We start from the raw sequence: 24,895 nt of genomic DNA, 5'->3' as shown, positions 1-24,895 counted from the left end.
TACACTCTTTTTTTCTACCCACATCAGCTATCCTTGCTCTTTCTCAAGCAGCAAGTATATTCCTGCCTCTAAAGTGTTTTCATTGGTCTTACTCTTTATTCTGTGCCCTTCTGCCAATATCCTCCTGGCCTTCTCCCTTGACACCATCAATTTGTCTAAATGTTGTTTTATCAAGAAGTCCTTACCCTATTTCATTAAAAATAGCAATACCTCCACCTACAGGCACATCCCAACCTCATTTCCTGTATTGTTTACATAGTACGAATGACCTTCAAGTGTAACTACATTTTCTCTTGATTTTCTGTGTTGTTGTTAGTCTTCCTGTCCTAGGATATACGTTCAGAGCATATGGATTTTGTCTCTTCTCTTGATTGTATATACCAATTCAACAGAAGTACTTGAAACAAAGTTTGGTCTACAGTAAGTACCTAATAATTATTTTACAAGTTAATGAATAAGTATAAGGTCTAAGCTACTTAAAATATTATTTTATTAATATTCATTTGAAATTATATCTTGTGACTTAAAGCGTCTCTTCCTTTCCTAAACTCACACCTGAGATGTTTCAATAAATACTTTTGAATCTCTTTTCAGGTGATTTTAATCTTTTTTGTTTAAACTGCTTCTACTCTCAAGCTGCCTTGTTGTGTGCTATTCAGTATATGAATTCCTGTGTCTGAGTTTGTGAGAATAAGACTTGTAGAATATTCCACCAAATACAAGGAAGGTTGTGAATTCCTTTTATACTAGGATCAATAACCATCTGAATTGGACAGATTAAATTAGCCACAGGCTGGTTTGGAGGCAAGAGGATAGATGGACAGCTTCTGTGAGTCTCTTGTAGTTCTATACAAAGTGTTAGTTAAAGTTTCAATGAGAAAAAAGGCACTAAAATGCAAAGGTAAACATTCCGCTGTAAAGTGATAGAGACAAATGGCCTTCTACAGCACAAACCTTTTCAAATATGGTATAGATCATCTGCATTATGTTTTTGTGTTGCCTGTGAAAATGATATGTGGAGAAAGGCACTACTTGAAGTTCAGTTCCAATATCATGTTGGTTGAAAAGCTGTGCTTCTTAGTAAATCTAACCAAATACACTGACATTTTCAGAGTGCATCTCATACATTTCAATAATTAATTCTTAAGAAAGAGTCAAGAAATCAGATGAAGCACAGTAGTCTGAAAATTGCTAGTGGGAAGGAAAAAAAAATCAGCCACAGATAGAACCTTTTCAAGCTGAAAAGGGGTCAGTGGGATACCATAGGGAACAGGGATGAAGCTTCGGGGGGTTTTATTATTGTGATTTACATAAACCACCCAGAGAGTAACGTGAGCTATGCAGGTCATAACTTTGCAGAAATTGGTAGACTCATAGAAAGAAAAATGCAATCACATAGTAGAAAGAACTAAATCAATGAAGGGTGTATATAACAAGCAGTCAGAAGAAAAAAATCTCAGATGAAAATATATTCTCTTTTAAAGAAAACAGGTTGTATGGTGATAGTACTGGATAGGAATTTGAGGAGTACTCCAACATGCCTCCATCAGAAGGTGTTATCTATATTCTATAGATGACCTCTCTATTTGGATCAAAGAGTGCCACCAGGTTGCCAGTTGGAACACTGCAATTATATTTGTGGTTGAATATATTTTAATATTGAGAAGATAAACTTCAGATAGAATATTTCAGACCTACTATAATTGCTACTGAGAAGAAGTAACATCATTTCAAAGGTGCTGTTTTACAAAAATATTTTTTATGAAGTCTCAGGTTATATTTCTGAGCCTAAATTATTACTTTCAAATACTATCAACAAAAACCACAATGGAAATAATATTTGTAACTTAAGGCATTGACAGTAAACTTAAGAATAGCAAGTCAACTCTATTTATAGTCTATTTCTTAAGGCCTTATCATGTGTTTTTTAGAATAGAGAGACAGACATAACCAGATCACTATATTCAGTAATCTATTGGGAATATTTTTTTTTTAATTTTTTATTTATTTATGATAGTCACAGAGAGAGAGAGAGAGAGAGAGGCAGAGACACAGGCGGAGGGAGAAGCAGGCTCCATGCACCGGGAGCCCGATGTGGGATTCGATCCCGGGTCTCCAGGATCGCGCCCTGGGCCAAAGGCAGGCGCCAAACCGCTGCGCCACCCAGGGATCCCTGGGAATATTTTTATAGGGAATTTCAACACAAAGTCTCAGGAAAAGTTAACATATGCAGAAAGATATACATGCATAGTATCTGTAGCACGCTTTATCAGGTATAATTCACACACCAAAAGTAAAAGAATACCTCTATAAGCAAATGTCCATGAGTTGGCATAGGAACCACTAGATGACACTATCATAATGCTAGTTCCAATCAATGGTCAGAACCTCTAACAAGGAAAATAAAATAACAATATATTTATTTGAAAATTCATGAAAATGTCAGTGTGGGCTCTTGTATTCTATAATCTGGTAACAGGAAATGAGAAAGTGTTAGATACTGCTAGACAAAGCCCTTTATATTCCTAGCTGCTAGGAGTGCTTACATAATAGCTATCAACTGACTGGAAAAACCTATCTTATATCTTTGAAGTATTTTTAACAAGTAATAATTTGTAAAAAAATATTTTAGATTTAGAAATTCACTACATGCTTTCTTATAATTCACATGACTTATGAAATAGTAGTTTCCAAATGTCTCTGTTGTCTACAGGACAACTTTTTAAGAAATGTAAATTATATATGTACTTCCACTTTTATTTTTTAACTAAGGGAAAGAGTAAAACATACAACTCAAATGGGTGGAGTAACAAGTATGCTTGATTTTTAAATCTCAGCTTGAATAATATAAGGTGATAGTGGCATAGATAGTGGCATAGATAATTTCCCTGATGTGAGACAATTTGTTATTTAGCAATGAAATACCAAGTAGTCACTGTATTTTTTTTCCTCCTGGAGAACATAAATTATCTAAGACAGGAGCAATGATTTTGCACTAATGTATTTACCAATTATATGGAGAGATTTCAAAAATATAAACAGGGAAACTATTAGCTGAATTTATATCTCCTTATGCTAAAATAAACAATGATAATGAAACATTTTAGATGCCTGCTCAGGTCAAGTGGTTGAAGAATTTCAACCTTTTCTTTGCTTAGGGTTGTTAATTCCTATAACAGGAAAAACAAAGCACATAGAATGATCTAATTAAATCATATAACTGATACTAAGTATCTCAGTAACTGTTTGAGAGCCACATGGAATCATAAAAATATCTCTCAATTTGCAGAAAGGGAAGGAAAATTCTTTCCTGGACAAGAATTACTGATGGGTAATTGTACTACTCTGGAAAAAAAGCTGCTCGATCAGGTGAGTATAGAGTTGAGCTCTGAATAGAGAGAATATGATTACACAGGGAACATAGAAATTAACATCAGAGGTAAGGAATTAATCAGTGCTGGGACAATGCCAAGCTGCTTCAGAGAGCCAGAAGGAGGTTGGCTCCAAGTACTTTGCGGTAGGGTTGTGGGACAAATTCCTTATGTAGGAAAAGAACAACTCATCTGAGGAAGTCAACTAATGTAGGGACTTGAAACTCTTCCATGGAGATTTGAATAGTTACGGTAATTTGGGAAAAAACAAAACAAAACCAGGGAATCTGGTGGTAAACTAGTTTACTGAAACAAGATGAGTAGAGCTTCATATTCCTTTTAGCTGCAAGAAGAAAAAAGGGTAAAAAGGAGCAAAAAGGACAAAATAAAAAGATAGTGTAACTGGTAATAATATACGTATCAAAATGAAGCAAAAAATTAAGGTATTTCAGAAAACAAACTTCAAGAGTAGTCACTATAGATTGAAATAATGATCACTTAAACAAACCTTTAGAATTAGTGTGGTAAAACGTTAGTTATTTAATTCCCACATTGTCAGGAAGAGTTCATTATACCTGATTCATTACTGAGGCTATTGGATCAAATGCTATTATAGCTTTCCTTGGGACAGACATGCAAACAGAGCATATTGCTTATCTATTAGAAGAGTAAAATAGTCTATAAGATAGAGTGAGTATGAATAACACTTTTATCTAAAGCTATCAAAAAGACACACAGACTAGTTTATCAAACTTCTTAGAAAATGAAATGTTATTAATTTGGTTATTCATTCCAACTAAATTCCAACTAGAATGTGTATGTAATTAATTCTTTTCCTTTAAATTGTTTACCCTCAGCATTAATTGCATTTGGCTACTCTTTCACATCTAATACTATTGTTCATAGCAGACCTGTTTTCAAGGTAAAAGTTGCTGATTAAACTAAGCCCATTTGTAAGAGTCAGAATTATATATTTTTTCATCCCATATCAGAGATCACATCTGCCCTTTGCATATGACGCTCAATAATTGAAAGAAAATCGTTTTGAATGCAGGCTTGGGTGTCACATTTCACACAATTTGATAATAAGATTTCACATCACATTTTTAAATTTTGATTTTCTGACATGTCTTTGTTTTTTCTGAAATTACCAATACCAGATTGTTTCAAAAGGTAGATAATATTTTTATTCATGCTTAGACAACTGTTTAAGTTTCATCTATTATAGTTCCTCCTCACCTGTAACTGTAAATGCTTTGATATTTAAAATTAAAATAGTTTTATTATCTTTCAAAATAAAATAATTTTCTGACATTGTATTCCCTACAATGAATGCAACTTTCATTTATATGTATTTTCAATAATTCTATCGTCTCATTCATTTTCCAGCCATTTTATTATTTCCCCTTAAACTTACTTTCATCTCTTCCTCAATTATATGCCCAAGTTAGTTTTAGATCTGTCATTTATATTTGCACAAACTATTGATGAAGCTGAAGCAGTTTCTAAAAGAAGCAAATTTTAAAAGAAAACAAATCTCAACTAATTTGCTTAAAACTCAGTAATAGAAAATATATCTTAGTATATTCATCCTTCTACTACTTTTAGAAGCAATGATATGATTGACATCTTGAAATTTGCTGCCCATTCTCCAATTCATTTTAAGGTGACAGTTTCCTTTGAAACTACAGAGAATTTTTTTAACAACAAAAACAGTGTGATTCTATTTCCTCAAAATTTGTTTTGGTACCTAAATCAGTACTAGTCAAAGTTTAATAATAGAATATGTAAACTGATAATGCAAACTTCTATTTTGCTATAAGGAAGTCAATGATAAATGGAATAATCCAGGGCAAAATTATGATGTGTATTGTCTTGGAAAAAGTTTTTCCAAAAACCATATGTAGTCTTTCAAAATTAGATTATAAACATACTCATTTTTGATGCTACATATAATATATTTTAAGTTTTTAAGAGTGATGTATGTTAAGATTTTTGATCTGATCCTAAAATACAAAATATACTATCCCACTATTTTTGACTAGTGACTTATGCATAAATTCAATTAGTATTTTGGAACTGGGGGTGTGAATAATTAAATGTGAATGAATTAATGTGTCACTGAATGCATTTCCAGGTGCTAGATTTTAAAATAGAACAATAGCAGTTTATAAGGAATGCTTTCTTTCTGTATATCTCTTATTCGGCCATGAGTGTATGTGTTTCTTTTGTTTTATTATAAGAAATCTTCTGAAAATAACTAGGACTTTCAAAATCTTATGATTATTGAGATAGCTATAGAAGAAATGCTCATTAAATACTTATTTTGCTCTAATAAATATAGTTTAATTATCATGCTGAAATGACCTTTTGGCCTTGGCAGATGCATTAAATAAGATTTGAATGAAAGATCTCAAAGCATTTGTTAACCCTCCAAAAAGCTTATAAGTAGTTTTAAAATCTATGTATCTATCTTCAGCTGTAGAGCTACATTTCACCTAAATCTAAATTTATTCCTCACATTTATAACAAAGGAACTATTTCACGTAGGAAGAGTAACTTTTGGGATCCCTGGGTGGCGCAGCGGTTTGGCGCCTGCCTTTGGCCCAGGGCGCGATCCTGGAGACCCGGGATCGAATCCCACGTCGGGCTCCCGGTGCATGGAGCCTGCTTCTGTCTCTGCCTGTCTCTGCCTCTCTCTCTCTCTCTCTCTCTCTGTGACTATCATGAATAAATAAATAAAATCTTTAAAAAAAAAAAAAAGGAAGAGTAACTTTTTATTTGCAGAGAAGCAAATTCAAAGTTTTTAATGAGCCAAACATCAGTCTGCATAGTAACATCTATCTTTACTTCTAGGAAAAGCTACATCCTAATATATACAAATATTAGCTCTCTGATCCCTCAGCTTCCATTTGAATACACAGCCACAACCAGCTGCACCTGCATTGGGAGTATATATTACTGGGATTCCCAAACTTTGGTTAAGCAGCCAAGAGATTTTACAGCCTTTCCCAAGATGACTTCTGCCTGAGCTGGAAAATAATTACTTCGTGTGGACTAGTTGGTGATTGTTCAAGCCAAACAGTATTCCTGCCTTGTATCTAGACAGCATGTTTAAGTGAACTCAAGGCCCATCAGATGATTTTCCCATGTTTGAGAAAAGATTACATGGAAAAAAATTAGTATTCTACTCTGCCTGTAGGTGGCTATTATTTGGCCAGAATGGGAAAATACCTATGTAGAGAGTTAAATTAATAAACCTTTTGAAGTTTATGCACACATATTATCACCACTTTGATATCACTAAAATAACCTCAAATTGAATACTAGTCAAAAATCAAATTTATAAATAACCTTTAATTTGCCTTGTCCAAAATAGAGCCAACTAGTTTATACAATTAAGATGTAACAGTTTTTTATATGACGTTTAGTGCGTTTTTCTTAATGGGCTTATGTTTTTGTTTTGTTTTTAACATAAAGTTTCCTGGGGCTCCTGGGTAATTCAGCTGGTTATGGGTCTGACTCTTGATTTCGGCTCAGGTCATGATCTCAGGGTCCTGAGATCAAGCCCTGTACCAGCTCCACACTCAGCACAGAGTCCGCTTGAGATTCTCTTTCTCCCTCTCCCTTTGTGCATCCCCACTGCTTGCACTCAGTGCACGCTCTCTCTTTTTCTGTCTCAAATAAATAAGTACATCTTTGAAGTTTCCTCCCTTTGAAATATTAAGGCATATAAAACTTTCTAATTATTTCAAATATAAGAACCAATAGTATACGTAAGTATTATTTTAAGAAAAAGAAAATGTTATCTCATCTTTTTCCTGGCAATATGATTTACAATTTTCCCTTACTTTTACTTCTGTTCCATTATACAACATAAATGTACTTTTCTGTGGGCTTACATATTGACAACATCAGGATGGTCATTCTAGGTTTCTACTTTTAGGTTTGCAGTGTTGATCACAATGAAGAGAAAAGAAGAATAATAAAGTATTTTAAAATATTTATAAGTATTTAAAGGCACTGATTTTACTCATGGATAAAGTTTGTTTGTTTGTTTGTTTGTTTTTTCTGCTCTATGTTTCATCCTTTCAAAAAACCTAAAATGATTTTCTATTCTCTCAAATCTATTTCTCCCTGATGTTATCACTGAACACTCTAGGCCAATCTACCTTCATTTTCCACCTAACCATTGTAACTTTCCAAACAATTCCTGTCCCTTTGTCATTTATATAGTAACCTCTTCTAACTTATTCTTCATGAATAGCCAGTAATTCTTTCAAATTATAAATGCAAAACTATCCTATCTCCATTTAAGATGCCTAAATAGATTTTCATTGCTTTTAGAATAGGGAAAAACCTTTGTAACAGAAACTTCAAAGCACCATGTAGGATATTATACAAAGAAAACCTTCAAGGCCCCATCAAAAAAAAAAACCACTAGAATTAGTGAACTATTTCAGTAAAGTTGCAGAATACAAAATTAACATAAGAAATCAGTTATGTTTCTATATAAGAACATACTACCAGAAAGAGAAATTAAGAAAGCAATCTCATTTACAATATCCTCAAAAATAATAAAATACTTAGGAGTAAATTTAACAAAGGAGGTAAAATATCTAAATACTGAAAACTATATAAGACATTAATGAGAAAAACTGAAGACAACATAAGTAAAAGGCAAGATATTCCATGTTCATGAATTGGAAGAATTAATAGTGTTAAAATGTCCCCATCACCCAAAGCAATCTATAGATTCAATGAAATTCCTCCAAAAAGTCCAATGACATTTTTCACAGAAACAAAATGAATAATCCTAAAAATGGTACAGAACAACAGAAGAAGACTTCAAATAGTCAAAACAATCCTACAAGTGAACAATAAAGCGGGACACATCACGCTTCCTTATTCCAAACTATGTTACAAAACTATAGTAATCAAAAAAGTATGGTATTGCTATAAAACAGATGCAGTCATCAATGGAGCAGAATAGAGGCCCCCAAAATAAACCTATGCATATGTGGTCAATTAATTTTTCATGAAGGAGACATGACTATACAATGGAGAAAGGATAGTCTCTTAATAAATGGTGTTAGTAAAACTGGGTAACCATCTGCAAAACAATGAAACTGGACCACTAATGTATACTATACACAACAGTCAACATGAAATGGATTGAAGACTCGGACATAAGACCCGAGGCCATAAAACTCCTAGACAAAAACGTAGCAGGTAAGCTTCTTGGCATTGCTCTTGACAAAGATATTTTGGATTTGATATCTACTGCTATTTTGACCTTCGCTCCCATTTCTTCCTCCACAGACACTATATTGGCTTTTAGTCTCCTGCTGTCATTCCTTTGACTTGGAAAGTTCTTTCCTCTCTTCTTCACCTGCTTAGTTCTGATTAGTTCTTTAGTTCTCTTCTGAACATTACTTTTTCCAAGTTTTCCCTAGAGCCTTCTACTAACATAAATGTCTCTATAATCATATATCAGTATACTATTATGCCATTGTTTTATAGTAGCAAATTTGCATTTCTTCAGGTGAATATTTAATTCATCTCTGTATTTTATACTAACTAGCAATTATCAAGGTCCCTAGTGATTCTACATTGATAAATCCAATGGTATATTCTCAGTTCTCATCTACCAAAACATTTAACTCAGTTGGTGACTCCTTAGCGTGTTATCTCGTCACTTGTTTGTACTTGATTTTTGAGTACTTAAGAACTCAGTCCTATGGTTTTTCTTTTCCTTTCTAAATAAAATATTTTTAGGTAAATCCATCCAATCTTATAGCTTTATATACTATCCATAGACAACAATTTCTAGATTTTCAAAATACAGTGCAGATATTTTTCCTGAATTTCATATTCATATAACCAATTTCTACCTGTCCTTGTTACTTGGATCTCCAACTTCATGTATTCAAGACTGAGTTTCCCTTATTTTACCATGCTCCTCCCAAGACTTCTCTATCTTATAAATGTAAGTATGTCCTTCCAGTTTTCCAGGCAAAAGCATAAATAACCAAATAAAACATTGAAATCATACTACACTTCATCCTTTATATCCATTCCACTTCCATTCAGCAAATTCTACTATGTATGTCTTCAAATGATAACTTCATGCCACCCTATTGCTATGACTCCAGCCCTGCCACCATCAACTGTCCTCTGGTTTCCTGGAAAAGTGTGCTAATACCTTTTATTGTGGTCTGTTTCACAGGAACATCCAAATTGATCTTATAAAAAATAAATGAGCATGTTTCCTCTACTCAAACTTCCAGTGGCCTTTCATCTAACTTAGATCAAAACAAAAATCCTTACATGATTTGGTCCTCTTTCTTTCTATGACTTCTCTCATATTTACTCTCCTAGCTCATGCTTGTCTAACTTCACCAGGTCTTTTGAATAAACTAGGTCCTTCACTGCCTTAAGACCTCTGCTCTTCCAGATAACCTCAGGTTGGTCACTCAGCATCAATTCTCTCTTCAAATGCCTGCTTGTCTCATCTCCCTGTCCTACCCTCTTCTCTACTCTGTCCACATATTCTTGTCTTACACTTCTGCTTTATTTTTGTCTTCATAGTGCCTATAATATTGCATACACTATAGTGTATAACTTACTTTTTTGCCCTGACTGATTTGTTTGTAGCTGTTTCTGGTAATACTGAATGGATGAATGAATGAATGAATGAATGAATCAGTGAATGAGTGAAAGCCTCCTGAAGTCCAAACTAAGCAATATTTTTCCCCCTATTGTATCTTGGCACAGTATAAACAACCAATAAATTTATTAAATTAAGACACATATTTGTTCACTTCTTTTCTAAGGATGTTCAGTAAGAAAAAGGCATAAAATGGATATCATTATTACAGTCTTTCCATGCACATGAATCAATGGAGCTCAGAACAAGGGCCACATTTTATTTATTACTGAATATCAACTTCCTGACTATGTGATTATGCTGTATTTAGTTAACAACCATTTACATCTGGATATCAATTAGCTATTTTAAAAGTGTTTTCATATATTCTTTTTATATATCATTATAAAATCATCATTTGTATATCATTATAATTCCATGAATTAGGTAGTATTGCTATTTCTATCCTTTATGTGGAAAACAAATAAATAGTAGAGCAAATATTAAAACCCAGGAACTCTGATAACCTTCTCCTAAGCCATTAATAGAACACTTTGCTAGTGATAAATGTTTTATATTATGATTTCAAGTCGAATGATTCTTTTCCACTAAAAACACATAATCATCACTCCATCTAATTTGAAATATAAATTAGAATTTATTTTTAATGTAATTTAACTGTTGGCTTTACAGCACTTATCTTGAGGCTGTCCCTAAATGTCCAACTGTTAAATATTGATCACTGTATTTCTCCTTATAATAGACTTTTTTTCTGTCTGCAAACCTTTAAGAAGCCACAAACCTTGGGATTTTAATTACAGACTTTCTAAACTCCACACAGCAGCTGTAGAATAAGCAAATACCAATTTTATTAACATAATAGAATGACATGAACCAACTGAATGAATTGAGTCTCAGAAGATACTGTCTTTTGGATGAGATGTGTTTAGATAGAATGAAAAATATTGCAATGATTTATTTATCATGGAAATGAGGACATAAACTTAAAATAGCAACACAAACTAATTTCTAATTGCTATACAAAGTTGTACCCTGCAAATGAATTATGTTCACCCACATGTCCACAGGAAAGCTCAAATCTTTATTTGCATTTCAAGAATAAAGGAGAGACAGGGGGAAATGAAACTTCATTAAATCAAGTGAAAAATAATATTCTTTATATTTGTGAATGGATTATCTAGAGGGGTCTTTCCATCCTGACCCATACTAGTTTATACTATGCAACATGAAGAGAGACAGTTGCCCAAGAGTAAGTAAGAAGATACTCTACAGAGCAAATAATTTTCAAAACCCTTATGTGGTGAGAAATAAAAAACAGAAACCACATTAAATGAAGCTGCAGTTTAAAAACAAGTAAAGTCATCTACATTTTGACTCACTGAATAATCTTACAATAAAATTTTCATGAACACACTCTTTAACCCTGTTACCCTCTTCTGATTTCAGCATTTCACATTAGTTATGCCAAAAGCTTTTTTAGAACACCTCTCCTCTTATTGAGAAACTAATTACCTCTTCATTTTCCCAAGAGAGAATAAGTGAGAAGTGAGGTTAACATAAGGTGAATGAATGAAAGACCCAAAGATGGAGAATTCAAAAGAATGAGAAACAAGAAATCTACTAGAAGAATGTTTTCCTTGCCACTAGGTAGGTCCCACTAGGTAGGTCCAATTTATTTGTACCTGATAACAACTGATCATCATTCTACTTTATTCCCATTCCTAGTTTCAGTCCTACCTGGGTGGATGAGACCTAGATAAATATATTTGAATAAATAAGATTAAAGTGATTCTTAATGTTGATTAATTTACTCTAAAATCTTTAAAACCTTTAACAGACTAAAGACGAACTCAGGAGTCAGTAACAATGATTTGAAATTGTTGGCTTGCCGCTTAACTGGTTTTGTGAACTTAAATTTCTTAACTCTTTGCTTCATTTTCCTCATTTAAAAATATCAATATAATAACATCATTTATCTCAAAGAGTTTGTGAGGATTAAATTAGAAAACACATATACAGGGCAGCCCCGGTGGTGCAGCGGTTTAGCGACGCCTGCAGCCCGGGGTGTGATCCTGGAAACCTGGGATCGAGTCCCATGTCCGGCTTCCTGCATGGAGCCTGCTTCTTCCTCTGCCTGTGTCTCTGCCTCTCTCTCTCTCTGTCTCTCACTCTCTGGATAAATAAATAAATAGATCTTAAAAAAAAAAATTACAGTCTATAAAAAAAAGAAAACACATACACAACATTTAGTATACTGTCTGGCACATAGTATACACTGAAAATATTAGCTTTATAATTGTTATCCACTTTTTTAGAAATTAGAAAATGGCTGCAGCAAGAAATTGCATCTTTGAAAACATCATTACATTATCATATATATCAGTATCTTTGGCAATTTTCCTAGAAAAGTGAGATGAAGTAGGAGGTAGATTAAGAAAGTAAACTTCTAAAAGGTAGAGCCTTCCACTTGGACTCCTTAGTGAAAAGACTTTTTCCATACCTTTTTCCCATTCCCATAAAGTTTAATTTATAAATTAGACACAGAGATAAGCAGTAAAAATAACAAAATAGAACAATATTTATAATAAAATTTATAATACAATATGTTGCAATAAAAGTTATGTGAATGTGGTCTCTCATAGTATCTTATTCTTTCATAGTATCTTATTGTGCTCTGCTCACTCTTCTCCTTATGATGATGTGAGATGATAATATTCCCACATGATGAGATGGAATGAAGTGAATGATGTAGGCATCGTGGTGTAGCATAAGGCTACTACTGACCTTCGGACAATACTCACAAGGAAGATCATCTGCTCCCAGACTAGGTTGACTGCTGGTAACTGAAACCATGGAATGCTAAGCTGTGAATAAGGAGGGGGGACTGCTGTATTTCTAACATTCCCAACATATTTCCTTAGATCACCCTTGTGTGGGATAAAGAAACATAAGCTTCAATAATTGTTTCTTGAAGAGTTACTTTTCTTAAAGATTTTGTAGCTATTATGCAAGAGTTTGAATAATTCCTTATACTTTTAAACTTAAAATCTAAACATAGATTCAACAAAAAGAGTTGAGTGATGGTTTCAAAAGAAATTATAAATAATCTTATTCCTCAATTTCTTCACTGATAATAAAAGCAAGTAATTTTTACATTTTAAGTATTATATAAATCTCACTAAACATAGTTTTCATAATTTTTCTCTTTATTTTACTACTAGGTTGAACTTCTTTAATGATGTCATTTATACATTTTGGATTTTAACATTTAACTATGAAGAAAAAATACATATGCATAAATGGATCATTAATATTATATTCTGTGTGTTTATTTTAATGTGATAATGACTATAAACATATGAGTGCTATCATGAAGATGAAATACAGAAGATACTCATAGAAAAGTTTTAGTTTTTGGATTTGTCTCTGACTACATGTTTATTTGCTTTTTCCACAGACATCATTTAAATAATAATAATGATGATAACAATGAAGAAAGGTAAAATTTACTGTTTATTATATTCCATTTCCCAGGTTAATCTCTTTTTATACATTATCCCATATAGTTTTCACAACAACTGAATGTTGAGTGAAGTTAATAAAATTGTCCAGGTGCTCAAATCAGATAAGTTGAAAAATCAGGATTGGAACTATGCCTGAATACAAAAAGGAAGTTCTTAATATATAGTGTATATTATATAGTACAAACTGAAATATAGGTGCTTCACTTAAGACAGTCTATAGTTTGAAATAATGTCTTAATTTCGACCTCTTAAGCGTCTTTCAATTCACCCTCAAAAGGTGTAATATGATAGGAAACCTGGGATATTAAATGTTATATTTTGATTGAACAGCAGACTTTATGTTTACACCTGAATAAATCATGTATTTAATAAGATTATGTATGACTAGCACTTACATACAGTAAATTGAAATGCTGATTCTAGACCACATATATTTCTCAATTTGGATTGCTGAGTGCCCTTCATTATCTTTTAATTCTTATGCAAAGTCAAAATAATTATGTTAATTTTTATTTGGACACTGAATAATGATTATAGGATTAAAGGTAATCATGAGAAATGGCATAAAATGTTATCCCCATTATAGTTGCCAAATTCTGAATATAAAATAAAAAATAAAACCTAAAAATCAGATTGAAGACAAAAATATATTTAGCAGATTAAAACTATTTAGAAATTGGGTAATATTACGGAACAATATTGATCACATGATACATTTAGTAAGTTTACAATACAGTGAAATAAAATAATTTCATGCAAAGAAATCTTAGGAACACTCCATGGTACCTGTTTTCTGTCTCTAAGCGTCAAAGCATGGTACTGAAATATGAGTGTAGGATAAAATGAATGCATGTTAGATTGTAGACTGCTGACATATGAATTTATTGTGATATATAAATACAGGATGGATTGTACAATGTTGAGAATTGAAGTAAGCAAGTTGGAAACTACTCCAGAACAGCTCTGAAGAATGAGTAATTTGAAGAATAAGGATATGTACAAAAGCTACTATCCCCATAATAAATTTAGGACACAATTAGGACAATAATTTTATCTCCATAAAATTAGGAACTTTTGATAATTGATTGGTCATGGGGGCCATTAGGTTGGAAGAATTACACATGTTTCAAACCTTCTAGGAAATAAGGCAAATAGTTGTCTATGAGAGGACATAGTATAAACCCCAAGGGTTCAGATTTTGGGGGGAAAAAAAAGAGTTTCAGTTTTGATATTCAAGTAGAAATATTCAGTAGGGTAATGGAAACGTCAGATAGAAGGTTAATAAATCAAGTTTAGAAAAAGTGTTAACTAAAAACAACTAAGAACACTTTAGAAGAAGAAGGTGATTATATTAATCTGTTTTCTTTTGATTGCAAGCAAGAGAAGCCTATCTAGAAAGCTTAATTAAAAGAGAGCTGTGTCATAAGCCCAAAAGGTATATAAGCCTTATATAAAAACAAGGGACATAGATACCATGAGGGCACTCTTCACTCTTAGTCTTGGTACATTCATGTTTCTCTCTCTCTCTCTCTCTCTCTCTCTCTCTCTCTCTCTTTTCCCCCAGACTTAATTCATCTTCTTATTCAGTCTACCCATAAAGTTCATGGCCACAAACTATAACAAAACTGATTCTCATTTTTCTTCCTTTTTTTTGCCCCTTTCAGTTTTCCTATCCTCTCCTTCCTTCTTTACCAATTTTTTTTTCAGGAGAGCAATTTGATTGGATCATTTGTTTTTCTCTTAAAAGAATCAACAGTGCTAAGGGATATTGACTATGCAACCATCTAGAAAATTGCTGCTTCCTTTATTTTGTAGGAGGTGAAGTTCATCTCTCTCAGGGGCTATAGACAGCTGGATCAGTACTGCAAGAAGTGATCTTTTCGGGGATCAAAGATAGAGTCTAAATGCAACCTCTATTCCAGAACAAGATAGAAGAAAGAAAGGCAAAGAGGAGTTAAAAAGAAAATGAGGTCTATGCGGCTCCACTAAAACTAAGGGGAATAGAAAAGCAAAAAAATTAATATATATTTCGCAAGAAAAAATGAATAATATGAAGATCAGTAAGCTACCATTGGATCTAACCACTAAAGAAGAATTAGTGATCTTCAGAATGACAGTTTCTACACAGATAAGGAAAGGGTTAGTTGCTACATGATTTGACGATAATCAGATATGTTGTTTATACTATTGCCCCCAGATACTGGTATAATAACCAATAATATTTTTTAAAGGAGTGGGAGAAAATTAGGGTAATTTTCTATGCCATTACTAATAACTGCTGACTCCTAATGAACTCTGTTTAAATAAACACCCATAAATTGCTGTTTTAAGAGTCTGTTTTAATATGCTACCAGGAATTTAACATCTCATTTACCTATGGTTTCTCCTTAAAAAAAAAAAAAAAAATTCATTGTTCTTTCCAGTATACCGAGGCTCTCTGAATTTAGATGATCCCATAAGGATAAGTGAATGAGATGTGATCTTTTTCCTAACTCCGCTTGGTTCCCTGGGATGTGCTTTGTTTAGGTCAGGAGAAATGAACTATTTTTAAACAACCATCTGCTCTTATTTTACCTTTCATTTTATTTTCTTCTATCTCACGTATTTTTTCCTTTCCTGTATGGGCAATAAAAGCACTGAGTAGTTCTCTCTGTTGTCTTTACACAATATACATCTGCCTCAAGCCATCATCAGAAATAAAACTTTAATTTCTACTTGAGGCACAGTTCATTTTAGAAGGGGTCTTCTTTTTTGTATCTAATAACACTGTGTAGGTGCAGAAGAAAAAGGAGGGGGACATAGGGTAAACTATGTTCATAAGCCCCCTGCAGTCTTGTATACAGTGAGGAAAGGAGATCAAATAAAATGGATAAGTGTGGGAGAGTAGGAATGTCTTTACAGGAAGTGCTAAATCGGGCAAGGAAATATGTTTGCCTTGCAAAATCCTAGCAAGCTTGAATCCTGACATGATTTGACAGACACTTGTAATATAATTTATAGCTGTGATCTTCCAATTAAAAGTTGGTTTCTGTAAATTCATACTTTGTAATCTGTTTATTTGTACATTGAAACATCTATTGTTTTTAAGGATTATCAACTTAACATAGATGTGAATATTAGAACAGGTTTTATGTAATCAAATACAGTAATGACTTATGATCACACAATTGCCTGTTATGTCATCAAATTTATTTTCCTCTGCTCTCATAAAAACATAGGTTCTCACTCAAAAGGAGCTCTCACAATCCTGAAATGGACTGTATTCATTTCTGCTTTCATATGTTTATATATGTCTCCAAATTCTTTTTTCTATGTACTACTCTTTTCTCCGTATACCCTATCCATCTTTCAAGATCAGATTAAGCAGCCCCACTCCCAGGGAAAGCATTCTTTGAGGCAGATTTTAACCTCAATACGTATTTCTTTCCCTAGCTCCCCTTTTTTTAAAGATTTTATTTATTTATTCATGAGAGACACAGAGAGAGGCAGTGACATAGGCAGAGGGAGAAGCAGACTCCATGCAGGGAGCCCGATGTGGGACTCGATCCCGGTACTCCAGGATCACGCCCTGGGCCGAAGGCAGACACTCAACCACTGAGCCACTCAGGGATCCCCCTAACTCCCCTTATAGTCAAGTTCTATACACTACAATTCACACATTACTATACATTGTTCTTGATTCTTCACTCCTAAAGCTGTACTTTTGAGCTTTTGTTATATACGTTATGCTTGTATATACTCATAAATGTGTATTCATTATCAAGAAATTTCTTAAGTGCTCTGTGAATGTCTTTCTTTTGTTCACAACCGGACAGAAAACGACTGTGGCAGGGATTGGCTACTCCTATTAGGACATTTACTTGACCAACATACAGGGTACAGGGGTGAAGGGGGGAAAAAAACGAAGGGTAACAGCAATTCTGCCACCCTGTCTTTTAGATTTTCAGTGGTCTGTTAAAACATATTGCGAGAAAATAGTAGATGCACTCTATGCTAAGATTTATAAATAGGGAGCTATTAACACTTCAGAGATGAATCTGTCATAATGCTAAAACTGGCCATAAAACTAGAACCTGGGCAGCCCGGGTGGCGCAGTGGTTTAGTGCTGCCTTCAGCCCAGGGCATGGTCCTGGAGACCCGGGATCGAGTCCCAGGTCGGGCTCCCTGCCTGGAGCCTGCTTCTCCCTCTGCCTGTGTCTCTGCCTCTCTCTCTCTGTGTGTCTCTCTTTTTCTCTCTTTTTTTCTCTCTCTCTGTGTCTCTCATAAATAAATAAATAAAATATTAAACAACAGCAACAACAAAAATACTAGAACCTGCATTCCTGCAGGGCTCAAGGGAGCTGAATAACAGAGAAGGGGAGCCTCTTGGTAGATTTGAATATCCGAAATGGTGAAGGAGACAAAACTCCCGACTTGTTCCTCGGGAGCACATGCAGTGATAGTAGGCTGGGCGTACTAAACACTGCGGAGTCCGAAAACTCTCCACGAGGAGGTATGCTTGTGAACAGCAAGGGAAGCCAGCGTAGTTTAACAGGTGAGTAGCAGGATGCCTGGGGGACTCAGGGGTTGAGCGTCTGCCTTGGGCTCAGGTCATGACCCTGGAGTCCCAGGATCAAGTCCCAGACATGTGGCTCCTCGCAGGAAGCCTGCTCCTCCCTCTGCCTGTGTCTCTGCCTCTGTGTCTCTCATGAATGAATGAATGAATGAATGAATCTTTAAAAATAAAATAAAATAAAATGAGAGTAGCAGCAGGAAGTCTCCCAACTGTTTTACATACTTCACCTGATTCAATCTTCACAACCACCTTTTAAAGGCTTTATTGTTTATATTTTGTAGATGAGGAAATTAAAAATAATAGGTATATGTCCAATAAGGTAAATGCAGTTTTGCTCTATAAATGAAAAATATTTGAAAGATAAATGAAGGATAAAAAATACATATATTTGCTATGCAAAAAGGAGAAAAAATAAATATGCAGATTGCTCTTGAGAGCATAAAAATCACATCATATAAACTATAAACCTATGACAAAGTATCTATATATTTTGAATATTTTTCAAAGCCATTACAACATATTGAGCCAAAAGTCTTTTTTCCTTTAAGGGAGATATTCTGGCATTACACAAGCACATCCTCTCTTATGAAATTATATTCCCAGGATTCCAGCAAATACAAACGTATGCAACTAGGAAATGGAAGAAAAGTCAAATAGAAATGTATTGTATATAATATTCATTTTTAGAGGATTTTTTTTTCTTTTCACATAATTCTATGAAGGCTTCTTTACTTTCAAGACTTTCTATCATCTTTATTTTATGCTATTTTTTTTTCCAATTCACAATCTTATCAAGGAAACTAAGATCACAGGCATATGTCTGTGCACAATGTTGGTGCACAAAAGCATCATATTCCACTTGGAATAAAGTGAGAAGTAAAACAAGAAAACAAACTTACAAACATGCAAATATAGATGTATACCAGAAACCAAATACTTGAAATAATATATATCTGTAGGAATTTACGACTAACATCAGCACACTGAACTAGCATTATTACAACAGAATTGGCTCCATCAATTAAGATGGCTTAGATGTTTGAGTAGAAAAATGAATCATGATGAGTCATGCAGAATGGATAGGAGCTCACCTTTAACTTTATTCTTTGAAGCAGCCGCTGGTTCCAAGGAAAGATTGCACAAGAAGAAGAAAATAAACATTAGATATTAGACAGAGTGTCTAGTAGGAAAAAGAGATATGTTATTACTATTAGCTAAAGTCTAAAAAGATTTTAGAATAAAATTAAAATAAAAGTTCTAAAACTTTTACTATTAGTTAAAGTCTAAAAAGTTAATATTTCTGATTACTTAATCAACATACTTTAGATGAATAGAATCTATAATTAAGAAAATGACATTTGGTTATATTTTGTTAGTATATGATTAAAGTCTTTGAATAAGAAAGAGTAAAATAGATAGGAGACACACAGTGCAAATCCCAAACACCATAAGGACTACATAAATTACTTAAGGATTGTAAATCTTTTCTTTCTCTATGTCCATCTTAACTTTAGTTAATTCAATTAAAGAAATACTCGCATATAATTTAAATATGTTTTATATTACTTAACAATTAATATCTAACCCAGAAGTTTCCTGACAATTATTGAGTGCTTACTAAATGCCAGAACCTGAGGTTGAGTATTTTCCACACATCTGCTACTTAATAATGACAACTTTAAGAAGTTATGTACTCTGAAAACTAGAATACTTAGGAAAGACATTGAAAACGACACAATGAAATGAAAATCATTCCATGCTCATGGATTGGAAGAACAAACATTGTTCAAATGTCTCTCCTACCCAAATCCATGTACACATTTAATGCAATCTGTATCAAAATTCCACCAGCATTTTTCACAGAGCTAGAAAAAATAATCCTAAAATTTGTCTGGAACCACAAGGAAAAAAAAAATAATAAAAGACCAAAAGCCAAAGCAATCCTGAAAGAGAAAAGGAAAGTTGGGGCATCATGATTCCAGACTTCAAGTCATATTACAAGCTATAGTCATCAAGACAGTATTATACCGGCACAAAAACACATTGATCAATAGAACAAAACAGAAAACCCAGAAATGGACCCACTACTCTATGGTCAACTAATCTTTGACAAAGCAGGAAGTAATCCCAATGGAAAAAAATCTCTTCAACAAATGGTGTTGGCAAAACTGGACAGCAATATGCAGAAGAATGAAACTAGACCACTTTCATACATTACACACAAAAATAAATTCAAAATGGATGAAAGACCTAAATGTGAGTTAGGAAACCATGAAAACCCTGGAGGAGAATACAGGCAGCAACCTTTTTGACCTCAGCCATAGCAACTTCTTAGTAGATATATCACCGGAGACAAGGGAAATAAAAGCAAAATTGAACGAACTATTTGGACATCATTAGGATAAAAATCTTCTGCAGAATGAAGAAAATCATCAACAAAACTAAAAGACAACTTTTGGAATGGGAGAAGATTACAAATGACACATCTGATAAAGGGTTAGCATCTAAAAATCTATTAAAAAATGTATCAAACTCAACATCCAAAAAACAAATAATCCAATTAACAAATGGGCAGAAAACATGAATAGACATTTTTACCAAAGAGGACATAAAGATGGCTAATAGACACATGAAAAGATGCTCAACATCACTCATCATCAGGGAAATATAAATCAAAACTACAATGAGATATCACCTAACACCTACCACCTGTCAGAATGGCTAATATTAACAATCCAGAAAACAACAGGTGTTGGTAAGGATGCAGAGAAAGGAGAATCCTCTTGCATTGTTGGTGGGAGTGCAAACTGGTACAACCACTCTGAAACAGTATGGAGGTTAGTTAAAAAGTTAAAAATAGAACTGCCCTATAATCTAGCAATTGTGCTACTAGTTATTTACCCAAAGGATAAAAAAATACAGATTTGTAGGCATACATGCACCATGACTTTTTTTGGCAACATTATAAACAACAGCTAAGCTATGGAAAAATCCCAAATGTCCATTGACTGCTGAATGGATAAAAAAGTAGTATATATATACAATGGAATATTACTCAGCCATCAAAAAGAATGAAATTTTGCCATTCCCAATGATGTGGATGGAGCTGGAGTGTACTATGCTAAGTGAAATAAGTCAGAGAAAGACAAATAACATATGATTCAATCATACATGGAATTTAAGAAACTGATGAACAGATGGGAGGGGGGAAAAGAAAAAGGGAAAAAATCATATGAGATTCTTAAAGATAGAGAACAAGCTGAGGGTTAATGAAGGGAGGTGGGTGGGGGATGGAATAGATGGGCGATAGGTATTAAGGAGGGCACTTGTTATGATGAACACTCGGTCCTGTATGTTAGTAATGAGTCGCTGATTTCTACTCTTGCAATAACAAATATTGCACTATGTGTTGATTACCTAGAATTTAAATAAAAATTTGGAGAAAAAAAAGTAAGTTTTATCATTGTCTCACATATATAGTAACTGGGACTTAGAAAAGTCGAATTACTTGCTGACTATGACACAGCTGAAAGAAGCAAATTTGGGATTCGATCCTAGCTATGTCTGATTTCAAAATCTGTGATCTAAGGTTGGAATTTAAGGCCCTGAGTTGCCAACTGAACTGCAAATATCAAATCTACAGAGCCAAATCAAAATCGCATGATTCGTTAGAATTTGGCTATTTGATACTTGTAATTTAGCACTTTGATATTTGGTTGACCACATAGATATAAAACTAGAAAACTCCATTACTTTGAATGGCATTATTCCCTTTAGGAGGTAGAAATTTTGATCTATTTTTATCTAGTGGCAAACACTATTTGGGGCAGAAGTAAAACTTAATGAGGAAATTAGAAGAGTCATACAGGAGAGTTTCTTGTTCAAAGGAAGACTAGTAGATGCAAGGCATAATTAGATATCTCTAAACAGTTTTTTATTGGTGGAAAATAAATATTGCAATTCTTATAAAAGCCAATGACATACATATTCTGTGCGTGTTGTTTCCCCAAACAGGATCATACACATTACTTTGCAGTCTGTTTTCCTTCACCTGGAATATCCAGGTTGATGCATGGCCTTCTATTCACTAACAGTTACATATTTTCCCATAGGCAGTATGAATGTGAGACTATTTCCCTATTGATAAACAATCAGGTGCTTTGTAAAGTATTTTTTCTGCTACTAACAATACTGCAACGCACACCCTATGTCGTGTCCCTTATGTATTATAGTGGCGTTTTGTTTCTGTAGGGGAGATCTGTGGGTTGTTTTCATAATTCTATTCAGAAAAGGCAAAAAAAAAAAAAACTGACAAAGATGAAGACTTTAAATATTGCAGATGGAAGAATTGGGATTCTTTGGAGAAGAAATGCACAAGTCTACTGAATGCTCTAAAATAAGAAGAAACCAGAAAAAGAGAAAAAAGGTAAAGAAAACAATAGAATCCAGTGTTTCAAATAAATGGTACATTACAAACTCCCTTGATTCTTTTAAACTGCTGCATTTAACTTTTCTTACTATACGTTGCTTAATTAAAATTCAGTTTTTAGTTTCTTGTAGAAGTTTGGTAAATTTCAAAATTCTAATCACTAAGAATTATTTTCCTCTTTTGTATTATTTTTAAGACTGAACAAAGCAGAAACACATTGTTAGAATATGCAAAATGTTATTTGCCTCAATTCCAAAGAAAATATTTCAATGCACCAGTGTTTATTTGTTCATATGAAGAGAAATTTTGCTTCAAATTCAAATTTATCACCGAAAATCTTTAGCATGAATTGAAAGAAAAATTATCAAATACCTTTAGAAATATTTGAGACCATAATTGGAATTTAATATGTAACAGGTACAGCCAATATTCACAAAGATTTGTATTGAATTAAATAAAAAGATAAATAAAAATAGAAAAGGATAATCTTTACTTTTCTTAGTGGAGGTAAATTATTGAGAGTTCTCAAACATTACATGAGAGCAGATGATTGTATTCCTAAATATTGGGTAAAAACCAACATAGAATAGAAAGGAAAACAAAAGCTATATGCCTGTTTCTGTGTGTTCAGGCAGCTAATACTCGACTAGGCTGGTTAATATAATTGGAAAGAGTCCAGGCTACCAGGCTTGTTAGCCCAATTATAATTCTCTGCATATTCAATAAAAGAAGCCAAGATGACAGCAGCACTGCCATAAATGTCATGTTCAATACTTATAAGATTTTCCATTGTCAGCATAGCCCAATTATAAGTCAATTGTAAAGTGCACATTGCACACCACCCAAAAGTGACTGTAAATTATCTTAAAAATGCAATTTTAACTTTCATAGTTAAAATAAAAAGAAAGAAAATGAAGGTACTTTTGACCAGAGAGAAGTTTTAGATATGACATCAACATTTCTCACATTTATACTAAAAGCAGCAATTTGTAAGTATAACATTATAGTTGTTCATACTATTTTTGCAGAGATGATTAGTTAAATATTGAATTTGTAACTACTATTATATTAATAATGTGAAAACTTGGGTATATAGCTTTTGAAGAAAAGTGGGAATGTTACTAGAACTATCACAGCTATTTATATATGATTGCTGAATAGTTAGTGAATATTAGGCATTATATTAATAAGATTCATCTCTAGAACCTCCAATATAAATGATAAAAAAGTAAGAATACAAATAGTTGGATATGGTAATAACTGAGTTACACTGAATCACTTTATTTTCTATCTGAAAGATATCCCTAATAATTTTGCAAAGTATTTTGTGAATCTAAGACAGTGTTTCTTAAAATGAAGTTCAAGAACTATAAATAGGGTATGAGGGCCTACTCAGGGGAGATTAGATAAATTTTACTTACTTCAAAATTGACATCACCTAGTCACATATTCTTTTAATCCCTACTTCTTATTTTAAGATTTACTGTCGTAACAAAAGGGTGATATATTTTATTATTATCTATAATGCTAAATAGTATTGAATATATTGAATTTGTGGTGACATGTAGAAATGTTTGCTGAAAAATTAGCAACAAAGCATTTAGTAAATAGATAGCAAGGATATTACTGGTATTTATTCACAGAGAGCTAATGCTAAAGTAGTGTGGATCTTTTCATTTCAAGATTATGTAGAGTTTTTTTGGAAATATTTTTATATTTTAACCTAGTGTTTGGTATTCTTCCTTTCATAAGCAAATTTATAGATAAAGGATCATTGTTTCTTAATAGGGAATCCATGAGCTTAAAAAAGTGTTTAGACTTTCTAAGGAGAAAGAGGTTACTAACATCTATGACTTCATATTCAGATATATTAGATGTTTCCCTTGCCCCAAATTTATCTGCAATGGAACAAAACAAAATAAACAAAATTAATTGCCACTGATTGATACTATGCAATATAATTTTTTAAACATTAAAAAGTTACTCATATATATGTTCAAATTGTAAAAATAAAAGAGAACACACTGCCACTGCTTTCCAGAAGAAATACAGTGAAAACCAAGAGATCTAAAATATTACAAAACTGAGATCCAGAGAGGATAAATTACTTTTCCTAGGTCACAAAACTATTCACAAATTTACAACAAAAACGCCAGGCTGGATTAACACATATATGTTAAAATCTGCTACATCAAAATGCAGTCATTAGATACAGTATAGCAATGTAGTAGTGATAGTCAATACAAAATACAACACAAAACTAAACACGTTCTTTCACTAATCACTTGAGATTTATTTTAAATAACATCTTTCTTAGCTATCAACTAACATGGTCTAAACATTAGA

The 24,895-nt window shown here is 33.1% G+C and overlaps 1 protein-coding gene across 4 annotated transcripts in view; it reads right to left on the bottom strand.

Annotated features, from left to right (window-relative positions):
- The window catches only part of CADM2 (cell adhesion molecule 2), a 1,056,396-nt gene that overhangs the window by 297,146 nt on the left and 734,355 nt on the right, over window positions 1-24,895 (bottom strand). For 2 of the 4 annotated variants that reach the window (XM_072738161.1, XM_072738159.1), the window contains exon 2: window positions 19,212-19,238. The exons of the other annotated variants lie outside the window; for them this stretch is intronic. In XM_072738161.1, the coding sequence (XP_072594262.1) occupies window positions 19,212-19,238 (27 nt within the window). The remainder of the gene's footprint in view (window positions 1-19,211; window positions 19,239-24,895) is intronic. 4 annotated transcript variants of the gene reach the window in all.

This window comes from Vulpes vulpes, chromosome 15, assembly GCF_048418805.1.
Source record: "Vulpes vulpes isolate BD-2025 chromosome 15, VulVul3, whole genome shotgun sequence".
Taxonomy (NCBI): Eukaryota; Metazoa; Chordata; class Mammalia; order Carnivora; family Canidae; genus Vulpes; species Vulpes vulpes.
This window is presented reverse-complemented; position numbering and strand designations above follow the sequence as displayed.